The sequence below is a fragment of the Salmo trutta genome, chromosome 9, assembly GCF_901001165.1.
Source record: "Salmo trutta chromosome 9, fSalTru1.1, whole genome shotgun sequence".
NCBI classification, from domain to species: domain Eukaryota; kingdom Metazoa; phylum Chordata; class Actinopteri; order Salmoniformes; family Salmonidae; genus Salmo; species Salmo trutta.
The window spans coordinates 44,237,076-44,258,953 of record NC_042965.1 but is presented as its reverse complement, the minus strand read 5'-3'; the positions used below and the strand labels follow the sequence as shown (position 1 = coordinate 44,258,953).

The following is a 21,878-nucleotide window of genomic DNA, read 5'->3' as shown; positions in this document are numbered from 1 at the left end:
TTACAGTATTGTGACAGAACCTGATAGTTACAGTATTGTGACAGAACCAGATAGTTACAGTATTGTGACAGAAGCAGATAGTTACAGTATTGTGACAGAATCAGATAGTTACAGTATTGTGACAGAATCAGAGTTACAGTATTGTGACAGAATCAGAGTTACAGTATTGTGACAGAACCTGATAGTTACAGTATTGTGACAGAACCAGAACCAGATAGTTACAGTATTGTGACAGAACCAGAGCCAGATAGTTACAGTATTGTGACAGAACCAGAACCAGATAGTTACAGTATTGTGACAGAACCGGATAGTTACAGTATTGTGACAGAACCAGAACCAGATAGTTACAGTATTGTGACAGAACCAGATAGTTACAGTATTGTGACAGAACCAGAACCAGAAAGTTACAGTATTGTGACAGAACCTGATAGTTACAGTATTGTGACAGAACCAGATAGTTACAGTATTGTGACAGAACCAGAACCTGATAGTTACAGTATTGTGACAGAACCAGATAGTTACAGTATTGTGATAGAACCAGAACCAGATAGTTACAGTATTGTGACAGAAACAGAACCTGATAGTTACAGTATTGTGACAGAACCTGATAGTTACAGTATTGTGACAGAACCAGATAGTTACAGTATTGTGACAGAAGCAGATAGTTACAGTATTGTGACAGAAGCAGATAGTTACAGTATTGTGACAGAATCAGATAGTTACAGTATTGTGACAGAATCAGAGTTACAGTATTGTGACAGAACCTGATAGTTACAGTATTGTGACAGAACCAGAACCAGATAGTTACAGTATTGTGACAGAACCAGAACCAGATAGTTTCAGATCTGTTAAGGCTGTCTTGCCAACTCCTCTGGCATTGGCATGAGGCAGGAGTTGGCATGAGGCAGGAGTTGGCATGATTTGGAACGAGGCTATGCAGTAGCTAATATTCCCCAAGAGCACCGTTCACACCAAGTCGTTCGTAAAGATGACACGTCTTATCATGACATGTCTTTTCTTACACTCTCAGTCCTTTCTTTACCCAGCCCTCTCTTCACCCCTCCTCTCCCAGTTCCCTCTCTTCACCCCTCCTCTCCCAGTTCCCTCTCTTCACCCCTCCTCTCCCAGTTCCCTCTCTTCACCCCTCCTCTCCCAGTTCCCTCTCTTCACCCCTCCTCTCCCAGTTCCCTCTCTTCACCCCTCCTCTCCCAGTTCCCTCTCTTCACCCCTCCTCTCCCACTTCCCTCTCTTCACCCCTCCTCCTCCAAGTTCCCTCTCTTCACCCCTCCTCCTCCAAGTTCCCTCTCTTCACCCCTCCTCCCCCAGTTCCCTCTCTTCACCCCTCCTCCCCCAGTTCCCTCTCTTCACCCCTCCTCTCCCAGTTCCCTCTCTTCACCCCTCCTCCCCCAGTTCCCTCCCTTCACCCCTCCTCTCCCAGTTCCTCCTACTGTTCTGGCCCTACCTTGTCTTTATTTTCAACTCTCCATTTTGGAGCTTTTCTCTTATTGAATAAAACCCTGGCATTGACCGTTTTGCCTCCGTGGATTGACGTTAAATTTGTCTGTCCATTCCCATAAGCTTTTGGCGATTGGCATGTCGACTATTTGGCGCACGTACAGTTATGCCATAAAGGTTAGGCTTACGCACTAATGCCAGATAGCGTCAAATAATTAAAGACAAACCTCAACGTAGCCTATCCTTTTTTACATTTAACCGTGAATTTTATATTTATGTACTTTTTTAAAGGTATTGTTTTCTCTTTATTCAACCCGCCTGGCACCCACCCTTCATCCAGAAAATATTTAATGACCCCAAAGAGACGGGACAGAGAGAGAGAGAAAGAGGGGGGAGAAAGAACATAGAGAAAGATACAGGGAAAGAGAGAGAAACAGAGAGAGAGAAATGAGAGGATGTTTTGTTCCTACCCTAATGCGTCCTGTCTATCAACCATCCTGAACTTACTGCTAGTCCAAGATCCCACACTCAGAGGGTTCAACATACACCCAGTCACCTTTACACTAGTCACCTTTACACTAGTCACCTTTACACTAGTCACCTTTACACCCAGGCACCTTTACACCCAGTCACCTTTACACTCAGTCACCTTTACACTCAGTCACCTTTACACTCAGTCACCTTTACACCCAGTCACCTTTACACTCAGGCACCTTTACACTTAGTCACCTTTACACCCAGGCACCTTTACACTCAGTCACCTTTACACTCAGTCACCTTTACACCCAGGCACCTTTACACCCAGTCACCTTTACACTCAGTCACCTTTACACCCAGTCACCTTTACACCCAGTCACCTTTACACTAGTCACCTTTACACTAGTCACCTTTACACCCAGGCACCTTTACACCCAGTCACCTTTACACCCAGGCACCTTTACACCCAGTCACCTTTACACCCAGGCACCTTTACACCCAGGCACCTTTACACTTAGTCACCTTTACACCCAGTCACCTTTACACCCAGGCACCTTTACACCCAGTCACCTTTACACTCAGGCACCTTTACACTCAGTCACCTTTACACTCAGGCACCTTTACATTCAGTCACCTTTACACTCAGTCACTTTTACACTCAGGCACCTTTACACTCAGGCACCTTTACACTCATGAATGCCTCTCAATCATCCGACCTATGTCGCTCTTCCACTTCTGCAGTAGAAAGTGGTAGAGCTACAACGCTGTTCGTCAGACCAGGAGACATCCTGAAAACCGGTCTTCTCACGAAAACATCTGTGTCATCCGAATGCTTTGGCCCAGGGGAGACTCTCACAAACACGATGGTGTTCTCCGTTTTGCTCTATGACCCCCACAAGTGTCATGGGGCTTGTCTGATGGTAACACATATAAATGAATGGAAGTATGGAGATATATATAGATATTAAACCTTCATCTTCCCCGTGAGGGGAACGGGGAACGGCACCGCCGTACCTTCAGGCTCTGATCAGTCCCTACACCCAAACGAGGGCACTGCGCTCATCCACCTCTGGCCTGCTGGCCCCCCTACCTCTGAGGAAGCACAGTTCCCGCTCAGCCCAGTCAAAACTGTTCGCTGCTCTGGCACCCCTATGGTGGAACAAGCTCCCTCACGACGCCAGGACAGCGGAGTCAATCACCACCTTCCGGAGACACCTGAAACCCCACCTCTTTAAGGAATACCTGGGATAGGATAAAGTAATCCTTCTAACCCCCCCCCTAAAAGATTTAGATGTACTATTGTAAAGTGGTTGTTCCACTGGATATCATAAGGTGAATGCACCAATTTGTAAGTCGCTCTGGATAAGAGCGTCTGCTAAATGACTTAAATGTAAATGTAAATGAATGGTAGTATGGAGGTAGCTTTGTGCCAACAAAAATAAAGTGTTAAATATGTGTCCAAAAAAAATTAAATATGTCCAGAGCTTTCTTATATCTTCTTGATGAAGGAGACACTGCAAAAACCTTCTTCCTTACGATGTATATTTTGACTGTATTTTTTTTGCCATTTATAAATGTGTTATTCAATGAAACTTGTTTGACCCGAGAGGTTATCCAAGTTCGATTAGGCAACTTCTAAATGTATGTTGTCCATGCACTTTCAGTGTTCCTAAATGTGTCAACTCACAGCTTGTGTACTTAGTCAAACTCACCGCTGTCCAAATAATTGATTCATTCGTTACAAAACTACCGTGTAGCACAGTGTCCTATTGAACACAGCAATTAGCCTATTAGACTAGCAGGCCATGTAAATTAGGCTGTGACCTTGGACAACCTCTTCACAGAAGTGTTAGTTAGATAAATGGTCAAAAGTTAAACCATTAAATAATTAATAAAACTGGTCAATAACTTCTGAGTCATTTCTCAAAGGGTGGGTAGAGTATATAGTTACAGTTGTATGAAAAAGTTTGGGCACCCCTGACCATTTCCATGATTTCCATTTATAAATAATTGGGTGTTTGGATCAGCAATTTTATTTTGATCTATCAAATAACTGATGGACACAGTAATATTTCAGTAGTGAAATGAGGTTTATTGGATTAACAGAAAATGTGCAATATGCATCAAAACAAAATTAGACAGGTGCATAAATTTGGACACCCCAATAGAAAAATCACATCAATATTTAGTAGAGCCTCCTTTTGCTAAAATAACAGCCTCTACACAATTCCTATAGCCTCTAATGAGTGTCTGGATTCTGGATGAAGGTATTTTGGACCATTCCTCCTTCCAAAACATCTCCAGTTCAGTTAGGTTTGATGGTTGCCCGCTTCAAATCATCCCACACATTCTCAATGATATTCAGGTCTGGGGACTGGGATGGCCATTCCAGAACATTGTACTTGTTCCTCAGCATAAATGCCCGGGTAGATTTTGAGCAGTGTTTTGGGTCGTTGTCTTGTTGAAATATCCAGCCCCGGCGTAACTTCAACTTTGTGACTGATTCTTCAACATTATTCCCAAGAATCTGCTGATATTGAGTGGAATCCATGCGACCCTCAACTTTAACAAGATTCCCAGTACCGACACTGGCCACACAGCCCCACAGCATGATGGAACCCCCACCACATTTTACTGTGGGTAGCAAGTGTTTTTCTTGGAACGCTGTGTTCTTTTGCCGCCATGCATAACGTCCCTTGTTATGACCAAATAACTCAATCTTTGTTTCATCAGTCCACAGCACCTTATTCCAAAATGAAGTTGGCTTGTCCAAATGTGCGTTTGCATACCTCAAGCGACTCTGTTTGTGGCGTGTGTGCAGAAAAGGCTTCTTCTGCATCACTCTCCCATACATCTTCTCCTTGTGCAAAGTGCGCTGAATTGTTGAACGATGCACATTGACACCATCTGCAGCAAGATGATGTTGTAGGTCTTTGGAGGTGGTCTGTGGGCTGTTTTTGACCGTTCTCACCATCCTTTACCTTTGCCTCTCCGATATTTTACTTGGCCTGCCACTTCTGGCCTTAACAAGAACTGTGCCTGTGGCCTTCCATTTCCTCACTATGTTCCTCACAGTGGACACTGACAGCTTACATCTCTGCGATAGCTTTTTGTAGCCTTCCTCTAAACCATAATGTTGATCAATCTTTGTTTTCAGATCATTTGAGAGTTGTTTTGAGGCTCCCATGTTGCCACTCTTCAGAGGAGAGTCAAAGAGAACAACAACTGGCCACCATAAATACCTTTTCTCATGATTGGATACACTTGCCTATGAAGTTCAAGGCTTAATGAGCTCACCAAACCAATTGTGTGGTCCAATTAATCAGTGCTAAGTAGTTACAGGTATTCAAATCAACAGAATGACAAGGGTGCCCAAATGTTTGCATAGCCTATTTTTCACATCTGATTTAATTTCATACAACTTAATATTGCTACACTAAAAATCTTTGTCTGGACAATACCCCAGTACTCAGCTTTTATTAGAAAATGAATGGCATGCCACTGTGATCATTTTCTGTGATGACAGAGTAAATTATTATGCAGCCTCAGAGGGGTGCCCAAACTTTTTCATACGACTGTATTATTGCAGGCTGGATTTGTGGCTTTTCTATTCTTCTCTACTAACGCACGGGATAAAACATACAGTATGTTTAGTAAAATGTTAACAGCATGGTAATACAGTATACTCAATTTGCAGTGTGGCCTTCCGGACCTACTGAAGACCAAATGTGGCCTGCGGACCTCGGTAAAGGCCAAATGTTGTCTCTGGACCTAGTGAAGCCTGAATGTTGTCTCTGGACCTAGTGAAGACTGAATGTTGTCTCTGGACCTAGTGAAGACTGAATGTGGCCTCTGGAACTAGTGAAGACTGAATGTTGCCTCTGGACCTAGTGAAGCCTGAATGTTGTCTCTGGACCTAGTGAAGCCTGAATGTTGTCTCTGGACCTAGTGAAGACTGAATGTTGCCTCTGGACCTAGTGAAGACTGAATGTTGTCTCTGGACCTAGTGAAGCCTGAATGTTGTCTCTGGACCTAGTGAAGCCTGAATGTTGTCTCTGGACCTAGTGAAGACTGAATGTTGTCTCTGGACCTAGTGAAGACTGAATGTGGCCTCTGGAACTAGTGAAGACTGAATGTTGCCTCTGGACCTAGTGAAGCCTGAATGTTGTCTCTGGACCTAGTGAAGCCTGAATGTTGTCTCTGGACCTAGTGAAGACTGAATGTTGCCTCTGGACCTAGTGAAGACTGAATGTTGTCTCTGGACCTAGTGAAGCCTGAATGTTGTCTCTGGACCTAGTCAAGACTGAATGTGGCCTCTAGAACTAGTGAAGACTGAATGTTGTCTCTGGACCTAGTGAAGCCTGAATGTTGTCTCTGGACCTAGTGAAGACTGAATGTTGTCTCTGGACCTAGTGAAGACTGAATGTGGCCTCTGGAACTAGTGAAGACTGAATGTTGCCTCTGGACCTAGTGAAGACTGAATGTTGTCTCTGGACCTAGTGAAGCCTGAATGTTGTCTCTGGACCTAGTGAAGACTGAATGTTGCCTCTGGACCTAGTGAAGACTGAATGTTGTCTCTGGACCTAGTGAAGCCTGAATGTTGTCTCTGGACCTAGTGAAGCCTGAATGTTGTCTCTGGACCTAGTGAAGACTGAATGTTGTCTCTGGACCTAGTGAAGACTGAATGTGGCCTCTGGAACTAGTGAAGACTGAATGTTGCCTCTGGACCTGGGGAAGCCTGAATGTTGTCTCTGGACCTAGTGAAGCCTGAATGTTGTCTCTGGACCTAGTGAAGACTGAATGTTGCCTCTGGACCTAGTGAAGACTGAATGTTGTCTCTGGACCTAGTGAAGCCTGAATGTTGTCTCTGGACCTAGTCAAGACTGAATGTGGCCTCTAGAACTAGTGAAGACTGAATGTTGTCTCTGGACCTAGTGAAGCCTGAATGTTGTCTCTGGACCTAGTCAAGACTGAATGTGGCCTCTAGAACTAGTGAAGACTGAATGTTGTCTCTGGACCTAGTGAAGCCTGAATGTTGTCTCTGGACCTAGTCAAGACTGAATGTGGCCTCTAGAACTAGTGAAGACTGAATGTTGTCTCTGGACCTAGTGAAGACTGAATGTTGCCTCTGGACCTAGTGAAGACTGAATGTTGTCTCTGGACCTAGTGAAGCCTGAATGTTGTCTCTGGACCTAGTCAAGACTGAATGTGGCCTCTAGAACTAGTGAAGACTGAATGTTGTCTCTGGACCTAGTGAAGCCTGAATGTTGTCTCTGGACCTAGTCAAGACTGAATGTGGCCTCTAGAACTAGTGAAGACTGAATGTTGTCTCTGGACCTAGTGAAGACTGAATGTTGTCTCTGGACCTAGTGAAGCCTGAATGTTGTCTCTGGACCTAGTGAAGACTGAATGTTGTCTCTGGACCTAGTGAAGCCTGAATGTTGTCTCTGGACCTAGTGAAGCCTGAATGTTGTCTCTGGACCTAGTGAAGACTGAATGTTGCCTCTGGACCTAGTGAAGACTGAATGTTGTCTCTGGACCTAGTGAAGCCTGAATGTTGTCTCTGGACCTAGTCAAGACTGAATGTGGCCTCTAGAACTAGTGAAGACTGAATGTTGTCTCTGGACCTAGTGAAGCCTGAATGTTGTCTCTGGACCTAGTCAAGACTGAATGTGGCCTCTAGAACTAGTGAAGACTGAATGTTGTCTCTGGACCTAGTGAAGACTGAATGTTGTCTCTGGACCTAGTGAAGACTGAATGTTGTCTCTGGACCTAGTGAAGCCTGAATGTTGTCTCTGGACCTAGTGAAGACTGAATGTTGTCTCTGGACCTAGTGAAGCCTGAATGTTGTCTCTGGACCTAGTGAAGCCTGAATGTTGTCTCTGGACCTAGTGAAGACTGAATGTTGCCTCTGGACCTAGTGAAGACTGAATGTTGTCTCTGGACCTAGTGAAGCCTGAATGTTGTCTCTGGACCTAGTGAAGACTGAATGTTGTCTCTGGACCTAGTGAAGCCTGAATGTTGTCTCTGGACCTAGTGAAGCCTGAATGTTGTCTCTGGACCTAGTGAAGCCTGAATGTTGTCTCTGGACCTAGTGAAGACTGAATGTTGTCTCTGGACCTAGTGAAGCCTGAATGTTGTCTCTGGACCTAGTGAAGCCTGAATGTTGTCTCTGGACCTAGTGAAGCCTGAATGTTGTCTCTGGACCTAGTGAAGCCTGAATGTTGTCTCTGGACCTAGTGAAGACTGAATGTTGCCTCTGGACCTAGTGAAGCCTGAATGTTGTCTCTGGACCTAGTGAAGACTGAATGTTGTCTCTGGACCTAGTGAAGCCTGAGGGTTGTCTCTGGACCTAGTGAAGCCTGAATGTTGTCTCTGGACCTAGTGAAGCCTGAATGTTGTCTCTGGACCTAGTGAAGCCTGAATGTTGTCTCTGGACCTAGTGAAGCCTAAATGTTGTCTCTGGACCTAGTGAAGCCTGAATGTTGTCTCTGGACCTAGTGAAGACTGAATGTTGCCTCTGGACCTAGTGAAGCCTGAATGTCTCTGGACCTAGTGAAGACTGAATGTTGCCTCTGGACCTAGTGAAGCCTGAATGTTGTCTCTGGACCTAGTGAAGCCTGAATGTTGTCTCTGGACCTAGTGAAGACTGAATGTTGTCTCTGGACCTAGTGAAGCCTGAATGTTGTCTCTGGACCTAGTGAAGCCTGAATGTTGTCTCTGGACCTAGTGAAGACTGAATGTTGCCTCTGGACCTAGTGAAGCCTGAATGTCTCTGGACCTAGTGAAGACTGAATGTTGCCTCTGGACCTAGTGAAGCCTGAATGTTGTCTCTGGACCTAGTGAAGCCTGAATGTTGTCTCTGGACCTAGTGAAGACTGAATGTTGTCTCTGGACCTAGTGAAGCCTGAATGTTGTCTCTGGACCTAGTGAAGCCTGAATGTTGTCTCTGGACTTAGTGAAGCCTGAATGTTGTCTCTGGACCTAGTGAAGCCTGAATGTTGTCTCTGGACCTAGTGAAGACTGAATGTTGCCTCTGGACCTAGTGAAGCCTGAATGTTGTCTCTGGACCTAGTGAAGACTGAATGTTGTCTCTGGACCTAGTGAAGCCTGAATGTTGTCTCTGGACCTAGTGAAGCCTGAATGTTGTCTCTGGACCTAGTGAAGCCTGAATGTTGTCTCTGGACCTAGTGAAGCCTGAATGTTGTCTCTGGACCTAGTGAAGCCTGAATGTTGTCTCTGGACCTAGTGAAGACTGAATGTTGTCTCTGGACCTAGTGAAGCCTGAATGTTGTCTCTGGACCTAGTCAAGACTGAATGTGGCCTCTAGAACTAGTGAAGACTGAATGTTGTCTCTGGACCTAGTGAAGCCTGAATGTTGTCTCTGGACCTAGTCAAGACTGAATGTGGCCTCTAGAACTAGTGAAGACTGAATGTTGTCTCTGGACCTAGTGAAGCCTGAATGTTGTCTCTGGACCTAGTCAAGACTGAATGTGGCCTCTAGAACTAGTGAAGACTGAATGTTGTCTCTGGACCTAGTGAAGACTGAATGTTGTCTCTGGACCTAGTGAAGACTGAATGTTGTCTCTGGACCTAGTGAAGCCTGAATGTTGTCTCTGGACCTAGTGAAGACTGAATGTTGTCTCTGGACCTAGTGAAGCCTGAATGTTGTCTCTGGACCTAGGGAGGAATTTTTTTTTATGGTTAGAGCGTTGGGCCAGTAACCGAAAAGGTTGCTGGATCGAATCCCCCGAGCTGACAAGGTAGAAATCTGTCGTTCTGCCCCTGAACAAGGCTATTAACCCATTGCTCCCTGGGGCGCCGAAGACATGGATGTCGATTTAAGGCAGCCCCCCGCACCTCTCTGATTCAGAGGGGTTGGGTTAAATGCGGAAGACACATTTCAGTTGAAGGCATTCAGTTGTACAACTGACTAGGTATCCCCCCCCCTTTCCCTTTACTCTCAAAGGATTGTGTGTACTCCGGCACCATATACTGTATTTTAAAAGCCACGTGTTTCGTGTACCTGTGTGGCTATGGTGTACTTTTGAACTTCCATTATCACAGCTCCTCTTAAACCTATAGAGTCTTGTCATGGGATCAGGACTGATCCGAATGGCGTGGCTCTGCGTTTCAGGCTGCGTCTTTGCTGAGAGTAGAGAATGACAACTTTTCCAATGAAAGAGATCTGTGGTTGGTTCTGAAGAATAGAAATGTCCAACATGTAGCCTACAAATGCCCAAAGAGATCATCTGTTGGACCAGACAATAGCCTGGGGTCGAGGTTACCCAAGAGTTGACACGACTAGTTATTTCTTCTTCACAAAATCTTGAACCTGAAAACCATGTTTTTATCTAAAAGCTAAGCGAGATGTCACAGTGTATCTCATCAGAAACAGAAGCCAGCAGCCCAGCACCCTCTAATACAAAGGTTTATAGAGGTAATATTAGACCTAAAAGAGCCTGTGTTTCTTCCATAGTTCCTATTCATGTTCATTACCTGATCTTTTATTTATTTTGACCCCTTTTTTTTCTCCCCCAATTTCGTGGTATCCAATTGGTAGTTATAGTCTTGTCTCATTGCTGCAACTCCAGTATGGACTCGGGAGAGGCGAAGGTCGAGAGCCATGCGTCCTCCGAAACACAACCCCAACCAAGCTGCACTGCTTCTTGACACAACGCCCGCTTAACCCGGAAGCCAGCCGCACCAATGTGTCAGAGGAAACACCGTGGTGTCAGCGTGCACTGAGCCCGGCCCGCCACAGGAGTTGCTAGTGCGCAATGGGACAAGGACATCCCTACTGGCCAAACCCTCCCGAAACCCGGACGATGCCGGTCCCGGCCGTGACCGGGAGCCACATGGGTCTCCCGGTCACGGCCGGCTACGACAGAGCCTGGACTCTAACCCAGAATCTCTAGTAACACAGCTAGCACTGAGATGCAGTGTCTTAGACCACTGGAACAGAGCCTAGACTCTAACCCAGGGTCTCTAGTAACACAGCTAGCACTGAGATGCAGTGCCTTAGACCACTGGGACAGAGCCTAGACTCAAACCCAGAATCTCTAGTAACACAGCTAGCACTGAGATGCAGTACCTTAGACCACTGTGACACTCGGGAGGCCCGTTTTTACCTAATCTAATGACTATCAAAATAATTGGCTTGTTTGTCCAGGAGTATAGAGATAGTTCACCCAAACTACAAAATTACATTTTGGTTTCCTTATCCAATAAACAAGGTATGACAGCAATCCATGCTTTGATTTTGTCTACCTGCCCACTGTTTCAAACGCTAACCTTTTAGCACTTGTGGCACAAATCCAATGCAAGTCAATGGTACCTATATTAGCATTTTTGCACTTCATGTCCAACCATCACTCTATGTCTGGGAAACTGGCCCTGACTATCTAATCTACAAAAAAAACACTTGACTCCTTGAAGACAGGAGTCCATCTAAAGACGATTCATTTCTGGGGTTGTTTGTCAATTTTCTGGGGTTTTGTACACATACCCTTGACATGATCTAGCTGGAACGATCCATTCTGAACATGATGAGCCAGACTGTGCAATAGGCAGCTAGATCTAAAAATAAATAAAACCCTGTCATTTTTTCTTCTTCTTCTACAAAAGCCCATTATGTACTTAAATGATGCTAATGATTTTTGACCCATGATAATGCATTCATTCATCACAATTATACCCCAGATCCCATCTGTCATTAAACTGTAAATAAAGACGTCCTTATATAGACGATTTTCATTCCATTTACTAAATCAATTACACACAGCATAGTAAATGTTTGCTTTAATACATTTTACATAGTAGGATATTAGGGTATGTGTAATCATATGAAATGAATGATGTCACTCATTTATTTTCGGGTCCTCAATTCCAATTGGACCAGGGTGTGTGTAATCATAGGTCCTCAATTCCAATTGGACCAGGGAGTGTGTAATCGTAGGTCCTCAATTCCAATTGGACCAGGGTGTGTGTAATCATAGGTCCTCAATTCCAATTGGACCAGGGAGTGTGTAATCGTAGGTCCTCAATTCCAATTGGACCAGGGAGTGTGTAATCGTAGGTCCTCAATTCCAATTGGACCAGGGTGTGTGTCCCTCAGGGTAGCATATTCTATACGTACTATAGTAGGGCTACACACCTTTAGACGAGGACCCGTAGAACCCTATAATCAACAGTGAGTGAGTATATACAGAATAGGGTTCCACTTAGGACCCCCCCACCCTATATTATAGTTAGAACAGAGTAATAGACCCTATATTATAGTTAGAACAGAATAATAGACCCTATATTACAGTTAGAACAGAGTAATAGACCCTATATTATAGTTAGAACAGAGTAATAGACCCTATATTATAGTTAGAACAGAGTAATAGACCCTATATTATAGTTAGAACAGAGTAATAGACCCTATATTATAGTTAGAACAGAGTAATAGGTAACCCTATATTATAGTTAGAACAGAGTAATAGACCCTATATTATAGTTAGAACAGAGTAATAGGTAACCCTATATTATAGTTAGAACAGAGTAATAGGTAACCCTATATTATAGTTAGAACAGGGATGGGCACCTTTGACTACCCATATGCATGCCCACATGGAAACACACATGCATATACACACGCATACCCACACGCATATCCACACGCATACCCACACACATACCCACACGCATACCCACACGTAAATACCCACACGCATACCCACACGCATACCCACACGCATACCCACACGCATACCCACACGTAAATACCCACACGCATACCCACACGCATACCCACACGCATACCCACACGGAAACACACACACATACCCACACGCATATCCACACGCATACCCACACGCATACCCACACGCATACCCACACGGAAACACACACACATACCCACACGCATACCCACACGGAAACACACACGCATACCCACACGCATACCCACACGCATATACACACGGAAACACACACACATACCCACACGAATACCCACACGCATATCCACACGCATACCCACACGCATACCCACACGCATATCCGAACGTATACCCACACACATATCCGAACGCATATCCGAATGCATACCCACACGCATACCCACACGCATATCCACACGCATACCCACACGCATATCCGAACACATACCCACACGCATACCCACACGCATATCCACACGCATACCAACACGCATACCCACACGCATACCCACACACATACCCACACGCATACCAACACGCATACCCACACGCATACCCACACGCATATCCACACGCATACCCACACGCATATCCGAACACATACCCACACGCATACCCACACACATACCCACACGCATATCCACACGCATACCCACACGCATATCCGAACACATACCCACACGCATACCCACACACATACCCACACGCATATCCACACGCATACCCACACGCATATCCACACACACACGCACAACCATACGCACACCCACACGCATACCCACACGCATACCCACACGCATACCCACACGCATACCCACACGTATACCCACACGCATATCCACACGCACACGCATATCCGAACGCATACCCACACGCATACCCACACGCATACCCACACTACCGATAGTGGTGGTGGCGCTTGGCTTGCACATGCAAATTCAGCACACACAACATTATATAATACAATTGTGTCATTTGACATGTCAAATTAAAAGCTTATTTAACGAGTCAAATAGGGTTAAATGACGTGTATGTTTTTTGACACGCAAAGACCGAAAAATGCCCCTAATGCGTTCAATGTGCCTCACCCTAATGACTTGGTCTATTTTCACCTCTTAATTTCACCTACTGTTCTAACTTGGCGGTGCACATGTAGCCTATAACCTGTTTTAGAGAAATGTAATCATTGAATATTGTAAGAGCTTTCATTGACTGTTATGCCCCCTTTATTTATCCTACGGTTCTGACTTGTTGTACAGGGAGTACACTAAGAACAGCCCATGTTCTGAATTCTGTCGCTGTACATTTCAAAAGTGCTGAACAAATAGTTGTTGACTACGTCCGTCGTCTCTCGCTCATTAATCTCTCGAAATTACGGATTGCCTCTTATCCGCTTGTCGTCCCCTTATGCCATAGTTTGTACATCTCAACTGTCAGTAGAAACCACATTTGTTTAAGCAAGTCAGTCATATCAGCTGTATATTTTTTTAAGGCAGTAAATGAGGCTGAATTAACTGTTTCGCTGCCAGACAAGGCTCAGCTGAAAGCCAGGTGTAGCAGTGGTAAGGTGTTGGGACTTTGCTGTTGAGACAGCTTTATGTGGCTCAGTTGGTAGAGCATGATGTTTGCAATGCCAGAGTTGTGGGTTCGATTCCCACGGGGGGCCAGTGTGGGGAAGAAAAAAAAACAATGTATGAAATGTATGTGGCATTTTTTTGCCTTTACCTCCCTTATCTCACATCATTTGCTCACATTGTATATAGTCTTCTTTTTTTTCTACTGTATTATTGACTGTATGTTGTTTACTCCATGTGTAACTCTGTGTTGTTGTATGTTGTCGAACTGCTTTGCTTTATCTTGGCCAGGTCGCAATTGTAAATGAGAACTTGTTCTCAACTTGCCTACCTGGTTAAATAAAGGTGAAATAAATAAAAAAAAATAAAAAAATGTATTCACTACTGTAAGTTGCTCTGGATAAGAGCGTCTGCTAAATGACTAAAATGTAAATGTAGGCCCTAACAGTTTGTGGGCACCGTTTGTTACCGTTATAGTGAAATTCATGTATTGTTTAGTGTTGTGTTGTGTAATGGCTTTGCTGTCATGCATCCCACTTTTTTTGTTTTGTTTCTTTGCCCCACCAAGATTTACATGCTAAAATAGCCACTGGATACAGATGTGTTAGAATACCCAGTCATGTTCATATCATCTCAGACATAAATGACTGCAGTATAAGACCATCCATAGAACATCCTATATGCCAGTTAAACTGAATATCATGCCCTCAGAAATGTCATTCCTCTGCTGGAGGTGTAAAACACAAAAGGGGACTTGTGATTTACATATACTATAGTTTTTGTGAAGGCTGGCTGAATTAGTATGTTCTTTAATCTCAGCATGTCTACAGATTCTCCCTTCTTCCTGTTGTTGTTGTTGTGTTTGCTTGTACTGTAAATGTTGATACTGGAGACTGTTATCAAAACGAAACTGTGTAACCAAGTATCGAAGAAATGCATTTCCATTCATTGGAAGGTTAGTTATCCTACCACAATATCACAATGGATGGCAGAAATGTCAAGTTGTGTATCACTAGATTTCATTTATTACCAGATTAATTAAGGGTATACTGTGCAACTTTCATATGGTCTGGATGCCTTATATGGAATACTGTACGACAAAAAGAGTCTGTATTAAAAACATGCCCACGTCAGGGGTGATACCCATTTAGTCAATCCCTAGCTGCTGAGCTGCTCAGTCCTGGACCTGGGGTTCTACCGTCCTGTGGGTTGTCACTCTGGTCTTGACCTAACACACCTGAAATCAAAAAGGAATGTTTCACTAAAATCTTAAATCTGAGTGGGGTGTGTTGAGTTGGGGCGCTGCAGGGTGGTGGACTCCTAGGGGCAGGACGAGGCGACCCAGCTATATTGTGTGTAAGTAAAAAGAGCTCAACAGTACTATTAGGCCAATGAGATTAATTATATGGAGGATTTGCTGTTTCTGTGTGTTCATGTATATGTGTATGTTTATTATTATTATTATTAATTAAACTTTAATAAATAAATAAATAAATTGTGGGTAAAAACATTTTTGGGGAGAGAGTTGAGGTATTGACTAGACTGGTGGGAATCGGGCTTGCAGGTGGCTCGGGGCAGGCTGGCTGGGGGGGGTCTGGCTGGGGGGGGTCTGGCTGGGGGGGGGGTCTGGCTGGGGGGGTCTGGCTGGGGGGTCTAGCTGGGGGGGTCTGGCTGGGGGGGTCTGGCTGGGGGGTCTAGCTGGGGGGGGGTCTGGCTGGGGGGGGTCTGGCTGGGGGGGGTCTAGCTGGGGGGGTCTGGCTGGGGGGGGGTCTTGCTGGGGGGGTCTGGCTGGGGGGGGTCTGGCTGGGGGGTCTAGCTGGGGGGGTCTGGCTGGAGGGTGGTCTGGCTGGGGGGGTCTGGCTGAGGGGGGGTCTGGCTGAGGGGGGGTCTGGCTGAGGGGTGGTCTGGCTGAGGGGGGGTCTGGCTGGGGGGGGTCTGGCTGGGGGGGGTCTGGCTGAGGGGGGTCTGGCTGAGGGGGGATCTGGCTGGGGGGGTCTGGCTGGGGGGGGGTCTGGCTGGGGGGGGTCTGGCTGAGGGGGGGATCTGGCTCGGGGGGTCTGGCTGGGGTGGTCTGGCTGGGGGGGTCTGGCTGAGGGGGGGGTCTGGCTGGGGGGGTCTGGCTGAGGGGGGGTCTGGCTGAGGGGGGGTCTGGCTGGGGGGGTCTGGCTGAGGGGGGGTCTGGTTGAGGGGGGGTCTGGCTGGGGGGGGTCTGGCTGATATTTGATATAGAGGATGTCTTAATAAAGACAATCAAAAGTCTTTGTTCTTGATTTTTGTTGTTAGATTTGTTAGGCTATTGGTTAAAGGTGCAACACAATATTGATAATTGAATAATTTTTGATCTAGTTGAGTCTTATCAATCACTTAAAAATTTTAAATAATTTGCCTAGTTAAATAAATACAAATATATAGATTTTTAATTATCTCTTACCTAGCTTGATGACAAGGGGCATTTTTGCTTACTTTTTGTTGTTCTAAATAGAGACGGCTAGACGGGCCATATGGTATTGTGTAGATTATGCAGGAAATTAGCTTGTACTAACATTGTACTATAGGCTAAGCAGCGAAGGCAGTTATTTCCCCGATACACCGGGAGAAACGGATGTGCGTAATAACGTTTGCTAAGACCCAAATGAATGAATTACAGTATCAAAAGCATAGACACGCAAAAAAAACACAAACATACAACAGGCTACAGAATAAATAGCGATCAATCTCGCCCGCGAGAAGTCCCAATGTTCAGATGTCTTACCTGCCAGTGTCAGTTGGCTAACAAGTGACCACAACAGCGCGTAAAAACACAGTTTCTTGCTGTTTGTTATAGGGAATTCCATGTTTTCCATTCAATAATATTCTTCAAGGTGTAATCCGGCCCGTTTACATATTTACAGATTGGTTGGTCTTGAGATTTTGGTCACGTATTATTCGACCACTTCATTCAATCATTCAGAAGTTATTTAACCTACTCTCTCCACTTGTGTGTGTGAGAGTGAGGGAGCGACCGCAGTCACTCTGAGCATTATATAGCTCTGCCCGCAGTCACTTCGGGCATTATGTGGCTCCGCCTTGTGTATGAGTGCAGCCTCCTTATACCCCCCTCCTTATACCCCCCTCCTTATACCCCTCTCCTTATACCCCCCTCCTTATACCCCTCTCCTTATACCCCCCTCCTTACACCACCCTCCTTATACCACCCTCCTTATACCACCCTCCTTATACCCTCCTCCTTATACCCCCCTCCTTATACCCGCTCCTTATTTCCCCTCCTTATACCACCCTCCTTATACCCCTCCTTATACCCTCCTCCTTATACCACCCTCCTTGTACCCCCCTCCTTGTACCCCCCTCCTTATACCCCCCTCCTTATACCCCCTCCTTATAGCCCCCTCCTTATACCCTCTCCTTATACCCCCCTCCTTATACCACCCTCCTTATACCCCCCTCCTTATACCACCCTCCTTATACCCCCCTCCTTATACCCCCCTCCTTATACTCTCTCCTTATACCCCCCTCCTTATACCACCCTCCTTATACCCCCCTCCTTATACCACCCTCCTTATACCCTCTCCTTATACCCCCCTCCTTATACCACCCTCCTTATACCACCCTCCTTATACCCCCTCCTTATCTCCCCCTCCATATACCACCCTGCTTATACCCCCCTCCTTATACCACCCTCCTTATACCCCCCTCCTTATACCCCCCTCCTTATACCACCCTCCTTATACCCCCTCTTTATACCCCCCTCCTTATACCACCCTCCTTATACCACCCTCCTTATACCCCCTCCTTATACCCCCCTCCTTATACCCCCCTCCTTATACCCCCCTCCTTATACCCCCCTCCTTATACCCCCTCCTTATAGCCCCCTCCTTATACCCTCTCCTTATACCCCCCCTCCTTATACCACCCTCCTTATACCCCCCTCCTTATACCACCCTCCTTATACCCCCCTCCTTATACCCCCCCTCCTTATACCCCCCTCCTTATACCCTCTCCTTATACCCCCCTCCTTATACCACCCTCCTTATACCCCCCTCCTTATACCACCCTCCTTATACCCTCTCCTTATACCCCCCTCCTTATACCACCCTCCTTATACCACCCTCCTTATACCCCCTCCTTATCTCCCCCTCCATATACCACCCTCCTTATACCCCCCTCCTTATACCCCCCTCCTTATACCCCCTCCTTATACCCCCCTCCTTATACCCCCCTCCTTATACCCCCTCCTTATACCGCCTCCTTATACCCCTCCTTACCCCTCCTTACCCCCTCCTTATACCCCCTCCTTATACCCCCTCCTTATACCCCCTCCTTATACCCCCCTCCTTATACCCCCCTCCTTATACCCCCCTCCTTATACCCCCTCCTTATACCCCCTCCTTATACCCCCTCCTTATACCCCCCTCCTTATACCCCCTCCTTATACCCCCCTCCTTATACCCCCCTCCTTATACCCCCTCCTTATACCCCCCTCCTTATACCCCCTCCTTATACCCTCTCCTTATACCCCCTCCTTATACCCCCCTCCTTATACCCCCCTCCTTATACCCCCCTCCTTATACCCCCTCCTTATACCCCCTCCTTATACCCCCTCCTTATACCCCCTCCTTATACCCCCTCCTTATACTCCCCTCCTTATACTCCCCTCCTTATACCCCCTCCTTATACCCCTCCTTATACCCCCCTCCTTATACCCCCTCCTTATACCCCCTCCTTATACCCCCCTCCTTATACCCCCTCCTTATACCCCCCTCCTTATACCCCCTCCTTATACCCCCTCCTTATACCCCCTCCTTATACCACCCTCCTTATACCCCTTCCTTATACCCCCTCCTTATACCCCCCTCCTTATACCCCCCTCCTTATACCCCCCTCCTTATACCCCCTCCTTATACCGCCTCCTTATACCCCCTCCTTATACCCCCCTCCTTATACCCCCTCCTTATACCCCCTCCTTATACCCCTCTCCTTATACCCCCTCCTTATTCCTCCTCCTTATACCCCCCTGCTTATACCCCCTCCTTATACCCCCCTCCTTATACCACCCTCCTTATACCCCCTCCTTATACCCCCTCCTTATACCCCCCTGCTTATACCCCCTCCTTATACCCCCTCCTTATACCCCCTCCTTATACCCCCCTCCTTATACCCCCCTCCTTATACCACCCTCCTTATACCCTCTCCTTATACCACCCTCCTTATACTCCCTCCTTATACCCCCCTCCTTATACCCCTCCTTATACCCCCTCCTTATACCCTCTCCTTATACCACCCTGCAAGATGTCTTAGCAGTGAACACGGGGCTACTTTGAAAATGTAAAGCAATATATTTTAGATTAGCTAGCCCATGAAAGATTGTTCCGTCCTATCTGGTATCCTTGGGAAGTCTCTACCCCATTGAAGTTGAAATGGTTAAGTTACGATAAAATATTAGGTATGGGTTATGGTTATTAGGGTAAGGGTATAGGTTATGGTTATTAGGGTAAGGGTATAGGTTATGGTTATTAGGGTAAGGGTATAGGTTATGGTTATTAGGGTAAGGGTATAGGTTATGGTTATTAGGGTAAGGGTATAGGTTATGGTTATTAGGGTAAGGGTATAGGTTATGGTTATTAGGGTAAGGGTATAGGTTATGGTTATTAGGGTAAGGGTATAGGTTATGGTTATTAGGGTAAGGGTATAGGTTATGGTTATTAGGGTAAGGGTATAGGTTATGGTTATTAGGGTAAGGGTATAGGTTATGGTTATTAGGGTAGGGTACGTATGGTTATTAGGGTAAGGGTATAGGTTATGGTTATTAGGGTAAGGGTATAGGTTATGGTTATTAGGGTAAGGGTATACGTTATGGTTATTAGGGTAAGGGTATAGGTTATGGTTATTAGGGTAAGGGTATAGGTTATGGTTATTAGGGTAAGGGTATAGGTCATGGTTATTAGGGTAAGGGTATAGGTTATGGTTATTAGGGTAAGGGTATAGGTTATGGTTATTATGGTAAGGGTATAGGTTATGGTTATTAGGGTAAGGGTATAGGTCATGGTTATTAGGGTAAGGGTATAGGTTATGGTTATTAGGGTAAGGGTATAGGTTATGGTTATTATGGTAAGGGTATAGGTTATGGTTATTAGGGTAAGGGTATAGGTTATGGTTATTAGGGTAAGGGTATAGGTTATGGTTATTAGGGTAAGGGTATAGGTTATGGTTATTAGGGTAAGGGTATGGGTTAAGCGGAGGGACGTCCCAACGACGCTGGATTGCATTGACAATAGAATAAAAGAACAATTTACAAGAGCAATTAGGGTTAAGTGCCTTGCTCAAGGACACAGACAGATTTTTCACCTAATCGGCTCAGGGATTTCAACCACAGGGATTTAAAACAGCGACCTTTCGGTTACTGGCCCAAAGTTTTTAACCCCTAGGCTACCTGCCAAACTACACATCTATAACCATGACTCCATCACCCTATACCTCTATAACCATGACTCCATCACCCTACACATCTATAACCATGACTCCATCACCCTATACCTCTATAACCATGACTCCATCACCCTACACATCTATAACCATGACTCCATCACCCTACACATCTATAACCATGACTCCATCACCCTACACATCTATAACCATGACTCCATCACCCTACACATCTATAACCACGACTCCATCACCCTACACATCTATAACCACGACTCCATCACCCTATACCTCTATAACCATGACTCCATCACCCTACACATCTATAACCATGACTCCATCACCCTACACATCTATAACCATGACTCCATCACCCTACACATCTATAACCATGACTCCATCACCCTATACCTCTATAACCATGACTCATCACACTCCATCACCCTACACATCTATAACCATGACTCCATCACCCTATACCTCTATAACCATAACTCCATCACCCTACACATCTATAACCATGACTCCATCACCCTATACCTCTATAACCATGACTCCATCACCCTACACATCTATAACCATGACTCCATCACCCTATACCTCTATAACCATAACTCCATCCCCCTACACATCTATAACCATGACTCCATCACCCTACACATCTATAACCATGACTCCATCACCCTATACCTCTATAACCATGACTCCATCACCCTACACATCTATAACCATGACTCCATCACAATACACAACTATAACCATGACTCCATCACCCTACACATCTATAACCATGACTCCATCACCCTATACCTCTATAACCATGACTCCATCACCCTACACATCTATAACCATGACTCCATCACCCTACACATCCATAACCATGACTCCATCACCCTACACATCTATAACCATGACTCCATCACAATACACATATATAACCATGACTCCATCACCCTACACATCTATAACCATGACTCCATCACAATACACATCTATAACCATGACTCCATCACCCTACACATCCATAACCATGACTCCATCACACTATACTACAAGTAACTGCCAAAGAATGAATCTACTTCATAATTATTCCGGTCCTAACGCAAATTTTCATAAATCGATGATGTATTGCACACGCGAATATTGAATACCTATAAAAAAATAAAAAAATAAATCAGAAATAAAACAGTGTGCAGAATGACAACTAACCCAGCCAATCAAACCTCAGAGTACGGTGACTAGTAGT

At 45.5% G+C, this 21,878-nt stretch overlaps 2 protein-coding genes across 2 annotated transcripts in view; one reads left to right on the top strand and one right to left on the bottom strand.

Moving 5' to 3' along the window:
• The window catches only part of cspg4ba (chondroitin sulfate proteoglycan 4ba), a 57,165-nt gene extending 43,595 nt beyond the window's left edge, over positions 1-13,570 (bottom strand). Inside the window, exon 1 of the mRNA XM_029761987.1 lies at positions 12,919-13,570. Coding sequence (XP_029617847.1) covers positions 12,919-13,570 — 652 coding nt within the window. The remainder of the gene's footprint in view (positions 1-12,918) is intronic.
• Positions 13,571-19,958: 6,388 nt separating this feature from the next.
• Positions 19,959-21,691, top strand: LOC115199679 (histidine-rich glycoprotein-like). The gene is made up of 2 exons (XM_029761986.1): positions 19,959-19,975; positions 20,635-21,691. The coding sequence occupies exons 1-2, from the start codon at positions 19,959-19,961 to the stop codon at positions 21,689-21,691; spliced, it is 1,074 nt and encodes a 357-aa protein (XP_029617846.1).
• The last annotated feature ends 187 nt before the right edge of the window (positions 21,692-21,878 follow it).